We start from the raw sequence: 22,198 nt of genomic DNA on the forward strand, positions 1-22,198 counted from the left end.
CATCACTCTCTACAACTCCCTGACAGGAGGTTGTAGCCAGGTGGGGGTTGGTCTCTTCTCCCAGGCAACCAGCAGCAAGACAAGAGGGCATGATCTTAAGCTCTGCCAGAGGAGGTTTAGGTTGGATATTAGGAAGAAATTCTTTACAGAGAGGGTAATCAAACATTGGAATGGGCTGCTCAGGGAAATGGTGGATTCTCCATCCCTGGAGGTTTTTAAGATGAGACTGGATGTGGCACTGAGTACCATGGTCTGGTAACCACAGTGGTGTTGGATCAAGGGTTGGACTTGATGATCTTGGAGGTCCTTTCCAACCTGGCTGATTCTATGATTCTATGAATGGCAGAGAAATTAGATTTTTACTGGAAGAATAATAACCTTACCAAGATCATGACTTTTAGAAAGAAGAGAGGGATATTTTTGCAAAATTCTTTTAGAATTCAGTTATTAGAATATTTTATTTTTAGGAAAAAAAAAATAAAATATAGAGTTTTCTTCTTTGTTTGGAACAAAGATCCAAATACTGAAAGTTCCTGCTGTTCAGAAACATTATCAGTTCTAATCACATAATTAGATTCATGCTGGAACAAGCTCCAGATGGGTGCACTCTTGCAGCCATAAGGAATCCAATGAAAGCTATGCAGGTTACTGCATATAAACCCAAACAAAAGTTGTTGATGAATTTGCACTTCTGCTGAAAATACACTTTCAGTTCAGCATCTGCTGAAACTTTCCCTTGAAAAAGACTGAACACTTTCTTCCTGCCAGCTATTGAAAGGTCAATACTGGTGTAGAAGACAGTCACAGGCCACAAGCTGTATGAAGCTCCACTTCTGGCTGTACACATTCCTGCTCCACCACTATTGCAAACACTTCTCACTGTAAGTCCAGGGGTTGCTCTTTTACTTTATCTTAAACCTGCATCTCACTACCTTGCAGTGCCATGACTTTAATCCATAATTGGTGCCGCCAGGTTTCTTTTTCTAAGTGAATTTTCAAAATGTTCAAGAGAATGTACCAAGAAATCATCTAAATATCTAGCAAAGTTTTCTAAGAAGTGCACACATTCTGTGTGAAATCCTCATCCCATCGGTTAGTGAAACTTGTATTCAAACATAAAATGAAAACCACATAATTTATACGGATTTTTTAATGAAGTCAAAAAATGGAAAGTGATAGCACCTGGCTTGAATCAACTAAAAAAGCTTAGCCAGTAATGTACTCTGGTTATTAATACCTAAAAATTGAAAAGACTGCATCTGTTCAATAAAAAAAATACTGTTTTACTGTCTGTAGCTCAGACAGGTATTTTAAAATTATCTAAATTACTGGATTACCATAGAAACGTTTTGTTCACTGGCTATTTTGAGACCTGTGAAACTTTAAACTTGCTTTAAACTTGCTGCAACTTTGTAATACAAAGTTATCAACTCAGGAAAGCAAGCCAAGGAAGCAAGCATCACTTCCCTCCCCCCCAAAAAAAAGAATAAAAAAAGCCCAGAGAAATGAGCAACACAGTCCCCGCTCATACTTACACTCTTCTTGATTTTCTTCTTTCCTTCTGCAATGACCATCCAATGCAGCATCCTGGAATGAGAAAGGTCAGTACCATCTCCTCCATAGGTCCAGGTGACATACAAAAGGTGGTTGTAATATTCTGTGGAGGTAATCTCTGGTGCCACTGGTGCTGAAGGAAGAAGGTACATGTGTTACAGACAGGATCTAACACAGTTGATTACCAAATCTAGTAATAAACTCTGGATCCTTCTTCAAAGGATAAGGATACTGTTGTGAAGAGAATATCACAAAGTTAGCAGAAAAGTGTTAGTAAAAGCTACTGCATCTGAGCTTTAGCCAAAAGATGTGAAAGCTGTCATTGAACCTGGGAGATAATCAGAACAAAAATACACTTCTTTTTGCAATCTTTCAGTTTAAAAAAAAAAAATCACAAAGCTACTGGCTGATACAAATAATTTTTTGAGTCAACATTTTTATAATTGGAATTCAAAATCAAGCTAAAAGCCTCACATATTGCTTCATTGTGTTATTGCACTGAAAAGAAATACTGAATTGGTACGTTAAATAGTTGTAATAGCTTTTCCACAGGAAAAAATAGTCTTATCACTGAGCTCATATCTTTCTAGGAGGAAAAGCCCAAAACCTGCAGTTTTACAAAGAACAACTTTTTGCATGAAAGTTATGACCACCTTTCTCCCAGGGTGAAAGTCCCACCACCACAGAGGGCAGCCACAGCTAAGTCACCTGAGCACCAAGTGTCCAACCTACAGGCACGTGGTACCTGCATTATTAGGTCTAAGGTGAAACAGCTCTTCTCCATCCTCTTCCTCCCCACACCCAGCTCCTGTCCAGTCCTCTGTGCTGCACAGCTCAGACTGCCCCACCACAGGCTGTTTGATGGCTTGTTTTGTGCTGGACCTGCCAGCAAGTCCTTGGCTCCCTGTGCAGCCCAAGAACCATAGAATCACTTAGAGTGGAAAAAACCTTTAAGATTGAGTCCAGTCACTAACCCAGCACTGCCATGTCCATCACTAAACCATGTCCCTAAGCACCACATCCACGTCTTGCAAATACCTACAGGGGTTGTGAGTCGACCACCTCCCCTAGTTGGGTCTCTCACCATCTGTGTCAGGAAGTTTTACACCCCACATACTTTGCTTTGCTGTATTTCCAGCAGACATCTGGTAAGTTGGAGTCCCTCTAAAGAACGAGGGCTGACAACTGAGAAACTTCTCCCAGCACCTTAAAGAATCCTTCTCATGGAGCTCTGTCACTGAGCAGAGGAGTTCCCTGCTTGGGCACACCTCCCATGGGGTTGCTCACTTCTGCTGTTGGTGCTGGCCTAAAAGCAGGGCACTCCCTGCAGCTGGCACCTGGGGCACCACATATTCCCACTGGAGCTCTGCCTGGGCAGCCACATCGGCCACGGTGGGTGCGGAGCTTAGGGAGTCTGTGGCTTTCTGGCAGGTGGGCACCATTGCTCCCTGGTTGAGTTGGCAGGGCTTCAGCACTCTCCCTGCATGCTCTTCTGCACAAGCTGCCATGCCAGCTGCTGTGCCACATCCTGTTTTGCCTGCCCCGTTTGTGGCACTCCTGGTCACTGGCACTGCCCGTATGTGGGACGGCAGAAGAAAGACGGCAAGCTCCAGAACAACTCATCTCCTCCTAAAATAGATATTTAAGATGAGAATTACCTCCTGGAGGTGTGTCCCCACTAACTGCAGAGGGAGCATAGTTGGTCAGCACACCTTGACTGCCTAATCAGAAGTTGCAGGTCCCCAGTGAGGAGTTAAGTTAACACTGAGTGGAAACCCAAAAGCAAAAGTCAGTGATGAGTAAAGATCTCAACACAGTCTCAAAGCGATAGCAGTGGGATAACCTGGATAAAACAGGGAAACATATGAATCTCTATATGCTTGGCAGATTCTCAGGCAGCAACGTAGGGAAAATGGTACGGACTGATTGATCTTCCTGTGCACATGCCCCAAGGAGTCCAGTGTGTTTGTGCAAGGGCAGGTCAGACGCAGCTGCCTCCCTACCACCAGGGTCCTGGACACCAGCACAGCTGCGGGTGCCAGCAGCCGAGAGGAGACGCAGGACGGCCTCGGAGCTCGGGTCTGTCTGAAGGGGCCACAAGATGTCACTGCTGCTTTCACGAAGGCTCCTATGACTTTGGCACTGACATATTCTTTGGCGAGCAGATTTACTGAAGTAATTGCTGAGGAAGGCAGCAAATACAATGCACGGACAATTTAGAGCCATTTAGAAACGTTTAGTAAGATTATTATCCCAAATTCATCATGAAGATGCCCTTTTATGCTGTTGAGAGGAAAAAGCCTAGTTTATTCAAAGCAATGTTTCTTTTAATTTCTAGAGTTCCCAGTCCATCCCTTCTCACAGATTGTGTATTCCTTACAATTTAAGGTCACAACTGGCATGAATATTATACACTAATAGTAATTTCCCCCTGGTACCTTATTATTGATGACATGCTTTCCCTCTTAATGTTCACACAAATGTTTGTTTTAGGTGTCTTACAACGAATGTCCAGCACATGTCTAATGAGACCAAGGGCCAGGGCTTGTGTGACACACTCCCCCAGCTCCACGTGCCACTGGGAGCTGAGTGGCACAGAGAGGCTGTAGGAAATTACATCCCACTGCTGACCTGGTCCAAAGTGACAGCTAAAAGCATCCACAGGCAGCAGATGTGGTGACAGTCTCCAACACCAAGAAGGCTCTCTGTCTTTCTCACTCCTTTTGCTTCTCCAAAGATAAAAGCATTCTCATTGTAAAAACAAAATGCTGGTGGTTTAAAGAGTCCTTACTTTTGATTGCTTTAAATCCAGCTGTTTACAGCAGGTGGCATTAAACTCATTAGTCACCACAGCAACACTGGCAGCACCACAATCTCTCCCTGAGTTAAAATAACAGTGTTCAACTACTGCTGCAGGAGCCTGAGAGAACAAATGCTGCTTCTGACAAGTCTCTTGGATCCCCCAAATCTCCTCGATGCTCCTGGGGACATCTGACTAGTTGTCATGGGAGAGAGCTATATATCATCTGGTGTCTTGAAATATCCTTTTCATTCAAGTACTGCAGTTCAGTAAAGCCCCAGCCTCACTAGAGACTCCATACAAGCAGTGGGATCCTGCTTTAGGGAAATGGTTTATCCGCTCTGAGCTTTCTGCAAGGTGCGTTCCCAAACTCCCAGATGATCCTTCTACTTTGTTTTTAAAACTCAAGCTTATGTTCCAGGTGCAGAGGTTAGCTCTCCAGTTATACACAGAAGAACTGACAGATGGTGTACTGTCAAGACTATGAAACCTCCACTCCAGTATATTAAAATTTAAGGGCTTTTTGGTGTGGTTTGTTATTTGTTTTAATTCCTGGCAACCTGTGCAGGGGAGCTAGTGCTTTTGGAATGATGCAGAAAGAGACCAAGTGCTCCATAAAACCATCTGTTCCCTCTCTGGAAAGAAAGAGGCTGAGGGTGATAAAGAACTCTGCAGCCCCTTGATAACTCGAAAGAGTGAAAAGGCAGCACCTAGGGGGAACAAACATTTCAAACCTGCAGACTTGACAAACTGGCATCCCATGTTCTCACAAGTTAGCCCATCAGCAGTCCCTGGACAAAGTTGAAGAGATTGCAAGTAATAAGGCAATCAGAAGATAGGAGTGTGGTGACCATTTATAAGCACTTGTAATTTAACTAAATCAGCTTTCTTTGTTAGGACTCTTCACTTAAAATCACAGTGTGATTTTATTAGCTCATTGCTACTTAACATTTCCATCAGTATTCTGAAAAAGCAGCGTTGATGAACCACTCAAGTAATGTGGCAACTGGCAGGAGTGGAGGATTTGGACAGTGCTGTGCTTCAAATTTTGCCCCCTATGCTGGGCCTGCTCAGGCAAAATGTGTTTCAAAGTGCCAGGTGCAAAGTTGAGTCTTTATGGAAAATGGCATGTAGACAACATTCCCCAAATGATAAATTCTGTTAGAAAGCCACATCGTAGAAGTAAATCAACACAGATCTCCAGTGTCACGCTACAGTAAATGCAATCATCTAGATACACAAATGGGAGAGCTTTGAATAGGGAGCTGATTTTGCCTCTAGGGGAGTATTCAGCAGGCTGGTATTATACTTCCAGTTTTTATGTACTTTAGTAAAGATAGGAAAAATTAGAAAGGCAGAGTAGGGAAAAAAAGTAACATGAGAAAACACCTTACAGTGAAAGCACCCAAAGAGTTCAATGGAAGCAATTTATTAACAGAAAAAAAGTGAAGCTAAATGCTGTATAGAGAGCAGAAAGAAAAGCTTTGTGTCTCTTCAAACAATAAGATAAAAGTGCAATAAGAATTTTGAACTGTATATTAAAACTAGAACAATTCAGATCAGAAACACAGGGTGTAAACTTTTGATAGTGAGAGGAATTAACTATCAATACAACTTTCCAGCTGGATATTTTCACTAAGGACCTGGTGACCTTTTTTAAGAGAGATTTTGTCAATCATAAATGTATGACATTAAGAGATTCATCCATTCTGGTTTTGTCTACATCTGCTAGTTAAGAAGTTGATCCATTTTTCATTTAACAGCAGTAGCAGTCCTTACTGTCATCATATAGAGATTCAGACTGATACTGATGACAGCTTATATTTTAGAAGAACCTTAATCTCCCTCATTTCTCCTGTAGGTTTCCAGAGACACAATATTGAAGTGAGTGTCCCACTGGAACATTTCCACTCTAAAATGCTGAGCCTGGTACCCAAATCAGTTGGAAAAGACATTTCTTCCCTCATACAGCAACCAACCAGCTGGAAAATTGCTTCCTTACAGTGCTACAGAAAAGTTGATTGATGCCAAAGGACAATGAATATCCCTGGAGACCCTTTACGAGGCTGTGGTGGGTGTTATGAGTTTCTGATACACTGGAAAAGTGCCAGAATTTGTCTGCACTGTAGCTTAGGATCAGACATCTCAGCATGGGAAGGTTTCTGTTGGTTTCAGTGGAGCTATGACTTAACCCACTGATAAACTTTCTATAGTGGCTCTGTCAGGCACAGGCACTGTATTGAATATAATTGCAAATGGCTCTTATTCATTTACTTCCTCAGGTACATTCCTTTAGTCTCTCACAAACAGAAAATCTGGGACTAGGCTAGTATCTGCTTGGGAGTGAGTGGCTGGGACATTATAGCCTGATTTTTCTCACCTATACTTCTGCAAAGTGAACTAAACAGTGGCACATAAAAGCAAAATGATTCAATGGGAAACTCTGATTTTGACCTAACCAGCCTGGATGCTAGGAACATGTGGCAAGGTGCTAAGAGGACCTGTTTTATGCCAGTCCCTCAGTGGCTGATCTGTAGGACATACTGAAGATTCAAACCCAAAGAATCTAACAAGAGATGCTAGAGTGTGTTAAATACATGGATGGTCTCCACTGGAAGAGGGCAATCCATGTGGTTATATCAATTAACTGCAGCTGAGAATCCACATTACTAATGACTTGCCAGCAAATATACGGAAGAGTGTTTCATAATATTAGGAAACCTAAGAATTCAGGTTTACCTATCTAACTATTAACTTCTGCATGTGTCAAGCATGTAGTGTGGTAAAAGATGAGCAGGACCACTGACCCTCACTGGAGCCATGCATTCAGCTGATTGGAGGACTGGAACAGAGTAACCAAGCACTGTGCTTGGCACAGGAAAATTTTATATATATCCATTTAAAGCAGTCCTCAGAGCCTTCCTTAAAAATAAAATAATAAAGCACAAAAAAAACCCCCAAACCCAACCCAAACCAAAAACCACTTGGTAGATAAATATCCTAACTTGCAGCTATCTGTAGGTGAAGCACAACACCCAAGTCAGACTCTCTCTGCGCTTCTGCTCCCGGGAGCACTCCCAGAGTTTTTTTCCAGCTGGCTGCTTACCTGTTATGAAGCTGATGGTGGAACTGTCACAGCAGCTCAGCTCTGGGTCCCCCCAGGTCACCATGGTGACCCGGAAATTGTAATACCAAGCAGGCAGCAGGTTGGCTATTCTCTGTGAGGAGACAAAAGACAAAGAGCAGCTGAGGAGAAAATCCACCAGCATGAGGTGTGACTTAAGAAATACAACGATATTTATAAATCTGGTGCCCACACTCATTTTACTGAGCTTCCATACCTTACTTCGGTCAAAATCCCTGGAATTTGGCCTTTCAATTTATTAAAAAAATCTGTGCAGGGAGAGCAAACACAGTTGTGATGGCTCTGCTGCTCATCCATCTCACGCACCTTGTCCCAGGTCCTACCTGCCATGGGAACCTCTCATTGATTTCCAGAACAATACTCACAGAGCAATCATCCATCACGAAATTCTGATGTGATGAAGGCAAAATATCTAACTTTTTTATTTTGATTAAAAAGGTATTGAGAATAAATTAGAAAGCATGTTTTTGACTCAAATATTGTCACTTTAAAAGACGTATTTTTTCCAATTTTCGAAGTGTTTTTCACTTTCCATTATCATTTGTTATAAATAAAATACGAATGAAACGTAAATTACTTAAGAGACATAAATTAGACATGCAAATAGAAATGAGATATAAATGAAGTATAAAATGCAATACATGTTGTATTATAATATCACATGTAATATTTAGGTTAAATTCAAGTACTTCCACTGACAGCACAAAACACTTCAAATATTTAATTTTTATGTTTAAACGAGAAGCCTCATGATATTTTTTAAAATTCAAAATAAAAGCAAATTGGAAATAATGGAAATTTTCAACAAAGTGGAAATAATTGCTATTTTTACAGATCTCTGTTGTTTGCAGTGGCCTTTTTTTTTTTCTCCAGATACTACAAGACAATGCAAATATAGGGTTTGTGATCTATCTTTATGATTTTTGGGAAAAGCTGTACCCAAATTGACACCAAAATCTTGAAGTTGCTTGTACTTCTTCTGACATGCCCTGGTGTAATATTTAAAATACCAACATCGCTCTGACAACTTTAAAATAAGTTGCAGAGCACAAAATTAATGAAGCAACTAAACAGACTAAAAAGACAAATTCAGTTCCAAAGGCTCTCACCAACTCTTAGGACTTCAGGAAATAATATTTGATGATTCAAGTGGTTGGGTTTTGATTCCCCTGCCTTCTCACTGTTGCTCCAGAATACACCACTCACAGACGTCAGTAGATCATCGGGAAAGTTTTGGGACATGGTGGGATTCTGGAGCACCACTAGAGAACCCAAACAAAAATTCACCAGTCCCTACCCGTATGTTAAATGCCATAACAGAAGGACAGGGAGACATTCTTTTCCTAATTCAAGCTTACTCTTTAAAATTATTCTTTAAGAAATGCTCATTTTAGCTGCGGTAACACGCTGTCAAATTTCAGACTGAAATCCAGACAAAGGCTTCCTTGAGCAGGATTTGCAACAGTAAGGGGCAACATCATCTCATTTCCTAATGAACCACATTAACTCTGGATGATAGCTTTGCTTCTTAGATGACCCAGATCACTCTGTTATTAATCTATTTGTGCTGAGTCATGATTACAAGATATTAATTACTCATTTGGTAAGTTATTTTTGTTTTTAATTTCCCTGGAGATTTATTGTCACGTACCCAATTACAGTTAAGGCGCTGCAGCCAAAATGACTCCACAAATGGTATTATGCAAATCAATTACAGTAAATCACTGTGGCTCTCACCAGCAGCAGAAGTTATTGCTACCCTTTTTGCATACTCATAACTTTCTGAACTACTAATTTCAGCTAAAATTGCTTTCTGTCTTGCACTACAACAAAGTCTGAATAAAATCTGTTCACCTTGTCTAGGAAATAATGGAAAAGAGGATGAAAATTTCACTTCATATCTGCAAAGATACCTGTGAATATATATGTTTGGGTGTTCTTAGAGATACCAGTGTACAACTGGTTAAAACCCTGGCATAAGTCTTTTTAGCTTCAGAAACATGAAGGCTATTTTCACAAAAACATCTCTGCATCTAAGCCTTCCAGATGGCACACTGCAAGACTAGCCCACAAGCCCCAAATCCACATTATCAATATTAATTATGTAGATAAGGCTTTGGATGACGCTCCCCAAGGAGATGATGGAACTTTTAAAGCCTTGACTGACAAACTGACCCACAAACCGAACCCACCTCTGGACTTGCTGAACAACAAAAAAAAGAGGCTTATCTCTTGCCTCATCACTCTGCTGGAAATTTAGCACGCTTCAGCTGGCATTCCCTTACTTCAGAACAGAAAATGCCTCTAGCATATGGGCCGTTTTCTCTGCTTTGCTTGGAAAAATTGTGCCAGGCTTAAAGGCAAATGTACGTATTCATGGGGAAAAGGCTGGGCAAAGAAGTGTCACCGGGTGCCAGCACCACCCAGGCAGGGAAAAGCAATAGTCAGGAATGGTCACTTTACCACAGAGGCGGTTAAGGAGACGGTTGCTGCTATTTCGTAGTAGGTTGTCCACTCAGAGGTCATTGTTGATGGGTTGAAGTAAAACATTTCTACAACGTATTTCCTGAACACCCCAAGGAAAGGTCTGTTCCAGCTCAAAACCACAGCAGTAGGTCCCAAAGGGTAAAGTGTCAGATCCTTTATTCCAGTGGGCACTATAAACCAGAAATTATCATTAGTAACGTGCATGTGTTATCAGTTGCACTTTATTTTAAAACAATACCTTTCCTTAATCAAGTTCTACCTATTTCTGGTTTGTTCCTTACCTTAATTCCCAAGAGCTTCCTTGACACAGTTGAATATCATTTTTTAAGCATTTGTTCTCCAGTTTAAGACCACTTTTTCAGAAATGTCTACAGACCACTTGGTGTTGGCTGCTTAGCTTGAGATAAGGCACGGGGCTTGCTTTTTCATAAATGAGAGTTCCATTTTACTTTGCTTAGGAGATATTTCAAGATGCTCAAAAACAAAAGCATCAAAAGCCATGACACCATAAGAAAGAACATTTTTTATCTCTAGCCCTCCTTCCCTGGGGAACCTAAAGGTTCTGTCATGTATTGCTATTCTTGCCTCACAAGTGGTGACACTGAGAAAGAGGAGTCAAGTGATTTGAAAAATGTCACATAAGGGTCAACTTCTGCAACCTATACTGGTCTGGAAAGCAATTACTCTTCATGACTTAACTGAGGCTACTTAAATAAGTACTTTACTATAATTCACAAGGGTTGCAGAGCCCCAGCTATTGCACACTGGGTCAGAACCGAGACCAGCACCCAGATTACTTCAACCCATGCTAACACATGATTGCCTTTACCTTTATAAATCATTTACTATGCCTTTTCTTTGCTTTCTCTAAAGTGCTAATACTCACACAGTGAAAGTGAGCCTTAGGCTAAACATGGGGAGAATTGAGCACTTTTTAAAGTGGATTTTATTTTATTTGAATTTCATTCATCATTAACCACCACTGATAATAACACAGAACAATTTTTTTTTTGCAGTTCTATTATTTTAATATCAAATTCAATATCCTTTTATGAAATGAAAACTCATATGACTGTTGTGTTAGTGCATAAAAACATCCTCTTTATAATAATAAACCTATGAGATGTTCTATTTAGAAACTGATTGCCATTTTGAGTTTAGAAAGAAACTTTTATGGAAGTGAGTCCATACAAAAGGCGAGAAAATTAAGGAATTTACTTTGGGAATACATGATTTTACTTTCTCAAATAAAAATAGAATTCTTTAACTACAGTGAGAAAGAAAATCAAAAGTATTTATAAAAATTGTCCAAAGAGAGAAACTTCAATAATAACTAAAATATATGTTTACTTACTATCTTTTTACTTTACTGAAATATACCATACTTTTCAAATTTTTACTCAAACCCAACTTATGAAAATATACAAGGATATTGCCTAGAATGAAAAGGCCCTCATCATATTCACTAGTCCACATATTTGCTTTTATGTAGGGATTTAGCTGTTAAAAGGTTGACTTCTTTTTCACTTTCTTCTCTACATCACAGAGAGGATGCAGACTTAAAAATACACCTGCTCTTCCACTGGGCAGACTATTTGTCAAAAGGAGAAGCTGGGTGACTCAGGTCGAACATTTCTCTGCAAAAGTAACTCTATACACTGAATCTCTTTCTCTTTGCATCAAAAACGAGCACCACTAGAGACAAACATATATTCAAGTGTCCAAGGGTGAAGGCAGTTCTTTCCACAGGGCACTCTCTGTATGATTCCTGTCCATAACTTCTCTCTATTTAATTTTGGTAATAACATTTAAATGTGAAATATCTTCCCTCCACTGAAGGAGTATTTTCACCACCTCAGTAATGGGCTAGGCAATACAAGAAAAATATTCTCAGTAAGTGTTCATTAGACTTGAAATAACCAACATGACAATTTTTTACTCCCTCGTGGGATCTAGGACTTCATGAATATACTACACATATTTGAAAACAAACTCAAATAAACACTTTTCAAACAGTAGGTGCAGGGATTACCAATGGAAAATGTAACGGGGTCAGAAGGTGGTCCCACCAATGGTCCTTTCCGTAAGTAGACCACAACTTGGTACTGGGCACCAGGAACAAGATTTTCAATGAGGCTGCTGCTTGAATTCACCTAATAGGAGGGGAACACATCAGATATGAAGTATTTACTTGGTTAATTAGAAGAATATTGAGACTGTACTTGAATGACTCCAGTTACAGAAGGCATGAATCCGAACACAGTGGCATCGACAGCAAAAAAAATCTGTTCATTGAGTCCAAAATGGCAAAACTGTGAAAGTGGTCAGGACTGACTTGACAAATAATCTGACTCAGAGAATCGCACTTGCCTGGCTGCATAAGGTCAGCTATCACACTGTAGACCCACTCTCTCCTGCTGTCAAAGTTTATTAAAATATTCAGGTTACATTATTAATTTTCAGGTGATATTATTCAGGCTGGAGCATTTAGACCATGTGTTTTCAATCAAAGCCTGAGGCTTTTCATCCATCATCCGATGCAGCTATGTGAGCTGAAGGCAGCATTATGGGAAAAGCTGTCTTCTGAATGCATGTAGTAAGTGACTCCACAGTGAAATCAGAGAGGAATTATTCTCTGTCATTTCTCCCCTCCACGGCATTAAAAAATGTGACTAAGGGGCATTGTGTTTTTTTCTTTACAAGTTTGAACATCACTATTAAAATTTCTGCTGTGCCACACCAGGTTTCAGTCAGAGCTGGAGGCAGAATGCCTGACCAAGTGACTCCTGGTCTGACACAATACAAAAAATCTTATCTCCTGAAGACTCCACTAACAGCAAATGCACAGAACAGCTTTGAGAAAAAGCCTTCACACATTCCTTCTCGAGCTGCAGGCTGGTATTTCCTCCTAATATTTTCTTCACAACCTTTCCAAAGTCTGTATCACAGCCACCTCTGCACTGGTGGTTTACTGCAAAGCACATGAATGTATCAGTGCCAGCACAGATTTAGTGAGGAACAGAATTTGACTTTACCAGCTGCTTTGGAAAGCTAAATCACTTTTAAATCATGCACCATGTTAGAATGGATAGAACTTTGCACTGCATTTTGCCCCTTTTCAGCTCATCAAGAAGAATTCAAACCAGCAGCTATAATAAAGAACTTGAGATTACAAGCTGATTCTGAAAAACAATTCTCAAACTGTCATGAAAAGACACTTCCAAACCCTTTAAGTTCACAGCCATTCTTGAAATAAAACTCAAAATTTTTGATAGAGATTCATTTTAAAGGACATTTTTAAGGGACACAGACTCTCATATTAATTCCCTTGCAGTCCTAATCAGAGAGTTGAAGGAGACGAAGATTTATGGGGAGTGCTAGTGGTCTCCTTCCATTCTCATGAGTGAGCAGAGGGTGAAGCAGGGGCAGCACTGCAGTCCTTTGCAGACTCCATCATCACACATATTTAGGGAGCCAGACAGAAATCATGGCACTGCTCAGAAAATGGCCTTATCAACATCTTGGTAAGGTTACTGAGATGTGGGCTGAAACCTCTCTCTCACTGAAGCCACTCGCCACTGACCCATCATAGACACGGAATCTGATGTGGGGTTGCCCTCACTAAGGGCTTCAAGTAACAGAAAACTGGCATGTTTTGGGGTTCAGGATTTTTGATGATTATAAACATGTCCCACACAGCAGCTAATAAAGAACTGTGGTCCATCCAAATCACAGGTGGCCTGAATTGCTATTTACTTCCCAGTGCTGACATCTTTTCCTGTGGATGAAAAGAAAAGTTGACTTCTGATCATCTCTAAACTTCCAGAAAGTTTACAGTCAGGTTCTGTATTCATATATAGGATAGCTAAGAAATAATTTATGCTAATTTGATTATAATAATGCATGTGAGCACTCCACTTAATACAAATGGATTACAGTACCTGCCCAAGTGCTATTATGGTATGGCACCATTTTGCCTACTGCCACAGAAATGTCTCAAAGGGTACACCATAACTCATAAGCTTGAAGAAAGGCTTGGTCACAGTCAGTACAACAGAAACCCTGTTTTAACAATACTGTGGTGTATTGCACACTTCTGTTCCTAAATGCTGTGCTCTCCCCTACTCTGCAGCCCTGAGCCTGAGAGAGCCCTGGGGCACGATGATTCCAAACAGCAGGACTGTGGGAAATTTCTTCCTGGATTTGAAAAGGCTCCAGCTTCTGCCCCTTACCTCAGTGCAGTAGTGTTTTTCAAGCCTTTGACTTTCCTTTTGCTTCTGACAGGTCAGGGAGAGCACAGACACAATGGTGTTGTTGCCGCCGCTCTCGTGTGACGCTGTCCAGGATGTCAGGGCAGTAGTGGAGCTCAGCACTGTCACGGTCACATGCTGGGGCTTTTCAGTGAGCTCCTCTATCCATTCACCTGTGGGACCTGGGACATGTCCCAAAAGCATATGTGAGCAAGCCACTCTATCCATTTGAGGCACATATGTTAAAACACCCTTCCTTCACGGAATTATTTATTGCTAGTGAGGGAGGCTGGACTCACAGTTGTCCACCTCCACAGCCCTTAGGCAGTCAAGGTGGGAGCCCCTGGGAAACAGTCTGTGGCTTGAGTTATTTTACCTGTAGCAGAGCAGATGACAAAAGAAATGTGACTGCCTGGAAATTCAGATTGCAGTATTCTCTATTGCTTACCAGAAACCACCCAGCAATATCAGATTTGCTTCAAGGGAATGTTTAAAAGCAGTGATAGGCAATAATATACAGATCATTGACCAATATTAAAGGATAAGCACACAAAATTTTTCGCCTCTCCACATACTAACATACCCTCCAAGCATTCTATTAAGTCTTGAAGCGTGAAAATCAAATTCACAGAGGTCACCACAGCGGAGAATCTCATTTTCCATCAGACTTTTTGAAGCACTTGCTAGACAACGCAGCTTTATAGATAAAATAACAGTTTGGAAAATAACTTCAGCTAGACTTGGTCAAAATTTCAGATTTCGTGAAAATAGTTAGTTTTCTTGTCATTTTTAAGTGATGCCTGTGACAGCTCTCTCCTTGACATTCCTCCCTCCGTGCATTTCCAATGGCAATTTACGTTTATTGATAAAAATAAAACAAATGTCAGAGCAAGAACGTGGTGTGAGACCAGCCTATAAGATTTGGCAATCCATACTGCTATCTGGGTACAACAAAAATGTTGTGTAACACAAGCCAATACTTTGACAGGATGATTCACTGACTGAATGCTACAAGGATAAGATAAGACTGAAGCTACGGGCAAAATTTATTCACAGCAGCAGACCCACACCCATGCAGGTAAAAAAGAGGAATTTGATCATTAGATTAGTCTCTGGAGCCAGTGGATGTACAGGTAGTTCTTACTATTCAGAAACAGTTTCAGCACTGCCATTAAGGGAATTCAGATTGGAGATTGGAGATTGGAATTGGAGATACTACATGTCATGACCCAGAGTTGTAGTTCCCACACAAAGTGCCTACCTTCTCAAACTTATAAAGAGGAATAGAAAAGCAATTTCAATGTAAGACTACTTGTACACATCTCTGATTTGGCATTTTACCAGAAATACATAAAAAAAAATCTATCTAAAATACTAAGGATCTTGAGTTCAACAGAATAAATAAGAAAACTGTCAAGAATCCTCATCTGGTTCTAAAAGCCTGCAAAACCAACAGACGAAACCCCAAACCCCAAATGTTCTCATGTGTTATCTGTAAAACTGAAATATTTTAGATTCCTGTAACATCTTAATACTTATACCCAATGAGATTCAAGTTCATCCTTTATTTTGCCATCCACACCCCTACACTGTGGATTAGTGTGTCCTCATTTCTCTCAGGTCTCTGTCCACAGGGAGTACACTTGATGGAGGACCCTGAAATGCTTGACCAAATTGCTTGACCAAAATAAGTCACACCTTGTAAAATGGAATAACATTTGATGATAACAGCAGTGCTACATATATGCACACTTTAATGCTTTTCATACAATGAAGCTAACAACTACTCCTAAAGAAAGCCAGAAAACAGTGAAATTATAGCAGCAGAGACACTTTCTGTGTGCTGTTTTCTCTTTTTTCTTTGTTTTTAAGTTGCTATTTCTTTCAACTATAAAGTTGTTAAAAAATACTAGCAATAGTGGAATTGTTTGGAGCAGTCAAGCATTATTATAAATTTAAATCTAAATAGTATTTGTAAACATTATGAGCTACTAAAGACACAATCTTTATTCATCTCAAGTACTTAAGTGCTTGAGTGCATTTCCTTTTAATATGAATTTTTCTGTCAGTTTTAGCTACTGTGTCTTGTTGCAGCATTCATGATTTGGGGATACAGTGTCTTCCCACAAGTAAAACTGTGTAGTGCTGCAATTATTCCCCTTTCTTATTGTATGGGCATTCTATAGTGCATATCTATTTCCTTTTGTAGAAAAAGGTACAAAGGTGACCACAGCCATCAGGAGGATAATGATCTGAATTCACCAACACCTGTCTCGCTTGCTGATCTAACTGTCAGTCATGGTATTAGTTTACACAGTACTTTATTATTAATTTGCCTTTTACTAAATCTCCAGTTAAGAAACTCTGGGATTCTACAGGGAAATAATAAATTACTTTTACTCCTTTAAATTTAGCAGGCTGAACTGCTTCACCTACTGTAATTTGCTCCATGTTCTCTCAGAGACCATGCAACTTCAGAGTTCAGTGTTTAATTGTGCAATTCCCACACTCTCAGCCTGAGCTGCCCTTCATCCCTAACCCAGTACATACAGCATAATCCAAGAGTAGGGAAGTTAAATATTTCCAAGACTCTCTATAACCACCAATTATTTCTCGGAATTAAATCCTCATTTTGAAAGATGAGAAAGGGTTATTTTTTTTCAGTGAGCCACTTCTGAACCCCAGGCAGTGACTCCATCACATCCCCTGCTTTCAGTTCTTAGGTCTGCCAAGATGACAGGATGAAGGCCCATCTGGACAGGATAAAATATATAACATATTTCCATTATATTTCCTTCACTGGCATGGGGAATTACCGAAGACCAAACTCTTCTGATCCTTCACCAGATGCCAAAAGTGCCACAGTGGTCAAACTCTACATTACAGTTATGCTATTCTGGAATAAAAAGATGGGACTGTTGAGATACTTACTGATGTAAAAGCTAAGTGTTTTTGCTGATTGACTTCCACGAACTTCACAAGAGCCAGAGGAGCTAAATGTTGTTACAGACAACTTGTATTTTCCTGGTTCTTTCAGTTCAGCAACAAATTTGTGAGTGTCCTCACTTACTGTCAAAAATTCCATTGAGTTCTCTAAAGCAGGAGGGGAAAAAAAGTGTGGATTAATTAAAATTTGAAAGGCTTCAGAGACTAAGAAGATTATTTACATAATGTTAATTTTTTTTCTGCCATGAGATTAAAAGGTATCCAAAAGAACTGGATTTACATTGGTAGTTACATTTTCTGACATCAGCACAAGAGTAATTAATGACAAATTTTGCAGTATAGGAGCAGAGTAACAATTAACCCAGGCCAAATTTTCATTCTGTGGAAGGCATGACAAAATAGGGTTGTCATGACTGAGCTAGTGATAAAAATCACACCATGAGAGAAAAGGAGCTTCCATTTTTCCACCTATCGCATTCTTATTCTGAAACAAAAAAGAATTTTCCCTCAGCATGAAAGGCTTGTGAAAACTGCCAGAAAATAAAATTCATTTAGATAAAATAGATTTTAAAACAGAAAATCTTTGAGCAACATGGCAATTTTTTTGTATCCCCATCTCTTAAAAAATCTCCCCATTTGTTACCACAGTCTCTTTGTGGCCAGAAGAATGTGTTTGGCAGCTGTGAACTGTGACAACTGCTGATCTGAATCGAGACTACCTTTTCTGCATGTCCCCTCCAGTCCAGCTCTCCCTGAGAACCCTTCTCAGTGACAGTCTATGGAATAATGCACCTTCTTTGTCTCGAATTTCTATCAGCTCATTTCTCCTTCTTTTTATAACCAGAATGGGTTTACAAAAACTACAGTGTAAACAGTGAGATGGTATGTACAACGGTATAAAAGTTGTTTAACAAAAGAGAACTGCAAACTGTGATTTACCTCTCCTGCCTTACTTTTATGACGTCCAGCCAGAACTAGATGCTATTCAATGCAAGAAACTTCTCAAGAAACACAGGGGATCTAACAAAGCCCTCTGAAGTACAGTACTAGATAATTACTAGAGAATTACTAGTCTGTAGAGACAATCCATCAATGGAATTGGAGACAAGAGGTGTGAGAAGGGTTTAAGGCTCTGCTTTACCTTCCCTTTCAATATTAATATGGAAACCATCAAATGCAGTAGGCGGCTTTGGGGGTAACCAGGTCAGCACCATCTGCACAGGAAGGAAGGGAGGGGGCTCTGGCGTGGGTCTTCCAGACTTGTTGGCATCACTGGCCTCGTAATCACTGGAAACTGCATTGACAAACTCCTCTTCACCCTCTGATGACTCAGCTTCGTTAGACCACCAGAACGGCTGCGACGTGGTTTCGTACTCAGTGCTGTTCGAGCGGTGCTCCCACCAGGCTGCAGACGTGTTTGCTGCTGGAATTTCAGGTGGGTTGCCAGAAAAATGGCTAAGCTTTTCTTTCCTTACGACTTCTTGTGGTCCCATAAACGATTCTTCTGCAAAATTTCCGCTGTGCTCTTCCCAGTTGTTTCTGTTGATTGGCACAATCTGAACAGAAATGTTTCGAGGTGGGTAAGGAACTGAAAGAGAAGCAAGGGTTAGCCTTTTAATATGTGTCTGGTGTGCAGCTTCAACATGTGTTAATTCCCCAGACAAATAATATTTGCAAAAAAACAAGGCAGCTAGGGATACTTTGAAACAACTTGTTCTTCTTATTTTTCTCCCTTCTCTTACAAATACATATAGAAGGTGTGATTATAGTGGGATCAAGCTGAGTATAACTTCACAGAAGAATCATGATTCAAGAATATCAGGAAGAAAAGTAGATGTGAAGTCACAGTAAATCAGACTTCAGTGCTATTACAGCAACAAGGCTATCTGAGTGATTTTTTAACAGTGGACCTTCATTTACTTTATTGTGTCTTCCAGGAAGATCTTGATCAAGGTAAAAAATACCTCTGTAGAAATGAATTGAAAAATATATGTAAAACTAATATATGACATGGCTCATATTTTAAAAAAATGACCTTCACGTTGCTGTAGGTCTTTTCATATGCTTTTAGCAGCCACCTTTTCACAAGCATTAAACATCAGTTTAAATTTTAATATTTGTGAAAGCTTGATCTTAAGATGTCTGGTCTCCAGAAGACAAGATTCTGGCACGCAAAGAAGTGCCAGGAGGGGATCACACAGCATTTTGTCTGCCTCACTGTAGTTGCTTGTCTGCCTCTCCTTACACACGACAAGCATGAGTAGCCTCTGCAAATAATTTTGACTGGCCCCTTTCATGCTGGCACTTTACAACACACTAATTTGTTCACCTCCCCCGTCCCAGCCACAGCCACTAACACAAAAACAGATCCTATATTCTCATTGCAGTTTATGTGAAAAATGATGGATGGGAGGGCATCAGGAAAGACAAATGTGATCCTGTTGGTTGCATTTTTATGGTCCAATATCTGGATAACTATATTTAGGATCTTCAGGACAGAACTCAGCTGGCATCAGTTGGCTTTGTTCTGTTCAAGGCAATGGACCAACACCAGTGTATTCATCAGTGGATTTGGCCTTTTGATTTTAACACTGGTTCGTTTCACTTTGGACCCTGAAAACTGTCTGTGGTCCAATAGATTACCAGAAATGTTTTGGGCATTGTCCCAGGACCAAATTAAATTAGTTCTGGACCCTGAACAAGTGCAATTTTCAGCCTTCGCAATATTGGTATCTTGGAAATTAAAAGTTCATGCTTCAGGGCACAAACTGGCCACCAAGTGGGGCAACTATAATATTCTTCTCTGTGACAGAAAACTGCACAATGAGGAAGGCCTTCTCTAACAGTTTAGCTATGATTCACTGCTCAAGGAGACAGGCCAATAGAGATAGATCAATAGTATGCTCAGTGCAGCTATTCCCTTGACTTAAAAATTAATTCCTGGCACAAGGCCTAGGATATCTCATGTGAAGCAGAATTTATTTTCTAAAAAGCAAGTTTTATAACAGAAACACTCACACAAATTTCCCTTTGCACTGTTTGTACACATAACCCTATGGAACAGCCACAGCATTCTCCTCCCAGGCTCCTGGCCTGGAGCAGCTCCCAGGACTGCTCCTGCACAGACCCTCCTCCCTGTGGGGTCAATCCCCTACCCACAACAAAAAGAAAAGCTGCTGTAAAGAGTTGAAAGAAATGGTATGGAATAATTTTCTTCACCTGTTCTGTGCTGTTTGGGCTCGTGCTGGACCCCGCTGTATTCCACCAGTGTGCTCTTGTTGAAGGTTGCTTCTGACACCAACTGGAACGTGATGTTACTGTAGCATATACCTGGCAGCCAGTGATTGAAAACTGTTTTACCTTTAAAGAAATCTGCAAAAGGTTTAAAGAGAAAAGAAGAAAGGAAAATGGAGGATAATGCATCAAACGTTCACTTTCTGATAATGCAACTTCACATGCTGACCTGGCAGTGTTTCAGATGTTTAAACATTGCTCAGCCTGCTCTGAGACATGAAATTGTAACAATTCAGTTTGCCAAAAATTTTCCTGGCTGTCAAAGCCACTTTGCTACCAAAAAAAAAAAAACAAAAAACAAACAAAAAACCCCAACAAAAAACCCAGCACAAGAAACATGAACTACTTTTCACAGGCAGGGGAACTGAATCTGGCAACCTGTTCCACATGACACTGAATATCTCAAAGAGCATCTGACAGTTCCTGCAGACCTTTAACTGCTGCACGCAAAAGCCTCTTTGGTCTTTTGCTGACTGAGGCACAAGGCTCAGGGTAGATGTTCAAAGGAGCATCCACATGCAACTGAGCACAGGCTGCAGGACTGAGGGCTCGGCTCACATCCACTGTCAGTGCACGTGTGGCCTGAAGAAAAGTTGCTTAGGGCTATTTGGCTATGGGAAGGAGTGTGCAAGCTGATTAGTGAATCTCTTAATTTAGGCTGACTTTTTTGTTTATCAGCAGCTTCAGCATTATAGCCCCTGGAACCATCTATTAGGTGTAGAAGATAAAAGTTACTGCTGGTATCCCTTTTGTTCTCTGGAAAGAGGTCACCTATATTTCCTGCTATGGTCCAGATTTGCCCTTCCTAACTTTTGACACTTCACAGCATTGAAAATGTGACTTCTAGACCCAATTTGTATCGAAGCAAAGAGACGCCAAAATTTTCCGACCTCTGTCTGGAGGTGCTTATCTCCCTCTGCTGATTTTAAAGAGAGTTTACAGCAACAAGTCTTCTGTTCTGGGAGCCTTAATTCAGTGCCTAAAATTCAATTCAGCACATACTGGATTCCTCAAAGGCATTTTGCTGCCACTATGCAATGTTAAACCTTTGGGGTTTTAGGGCCCACAGAGTATGTGGGTCTTTCTTGCCCCTCAGGGTGCTTCCCACAGGACAATCACATTTACATCTCTCAGACAGATGCTGTGATGAAGCTATACAGGCAAAAGGGAGTTCAGTTATAAAAAATGAAAAAAGAAAGCAGAATTCGCTCTTGTTAGATCATTTAGGTAGTTAGATTGGTTGTTTAAATTGTTTAGGCTCACTGTCTAGACTGTTAAATTGATTGCCTTTGATTAGATTATTTTAAGAAGATTGAAATTTATATTACCCAGCATGGTTTATTAGCTTAGGGACAATACTGAATGCTACAGTAATATACAGCATAGTACTATTAGCACTGTGTCATTGTATGATGATGCAGAACAACCAGTTTTAGATCCTGTGCCAAGAATCAGGCATATTGAATGGGTTTCCCTGCTCTGTGGCATCCCAAAGCTTTCCTATCAGCTGTTTACCAGACAGGAAACCTTGGCCAGAGGGAAGAGACTGGGATCTTTTTTAATGCTTTCAACTGACACAAAAATCCAGGGATTTCAATGAACATATCTAGAAAGCAAAAATGTATCTGTCTCCTTCCTAATGAGATTTGGGTTTCTTTCATTTTTCCTTTTTTTTTTTTTGAATTGCAGGGAAGATAAAAAGAAATGGTGGAAGTTATTTTT

At 40.3% G+C, this 22,198-nt stretch overlaps 1 protein-coding gene across 1 annotated transcript in view; it reads right to left on the reverse strand.

Moving 5' to 3' along the window:
• Positions 1–22,198, reverse strand: part of PTPRO (protein tyrosine phosphatase, receptor type O) — a 154,848-nt gene that overhangs the window by 34,009 nt on the left and 98,641 nt on the right. Inside the window, exons 4-11 of the mRNA XM_017823944.1 lie at positions 20,402–20,554; positions 18,324–18,770; positions 17,168–17,329; positions 14,219–14,418; positions 12,019–12,139; positions 9,963–10,156; positions 7,461–7,572; positions 1,536–1,687 (exon numbers count right to left, since the gene is read on the reverse strand). Coding sequence (XP_017679433.1) covers positions 1,536–1,687; positions 7,461–7,572; positions 9,963–10,156; positions 12,019–12,139; positions 14,219–14,418; positions 17,168–17,329; positions 18,324–18,770; positions 20,402–20,554 — 1,541 coding nt within the window. The remainder of the gene's footprint in view (positions 1–1,535; positions 1,688–7,460; positions 7,573–9,962; positions 10,157–12,018; positions 12,140–14,218; positions 14,419–17,167; positions 17,330–18,323; positions 18,771–20,401; positions 20,555–22,198) is intronic.

This window comes from Lepidothrix coronata, unplaced genomic scaffold (genome assembly GCF_001604755.1).
Source record: "Lepidothrix coronata isolate B3197 unplaced genomic scaffold, Lepidothrix_coronata-1.0 Scaffold107, whole genome shotgun sequence".
NCBI lineage: Eukaryota > Metazoa > Chordata > Aves > Passeriformes > Pipridae > Lepidothrix > Lepidothrix coronata.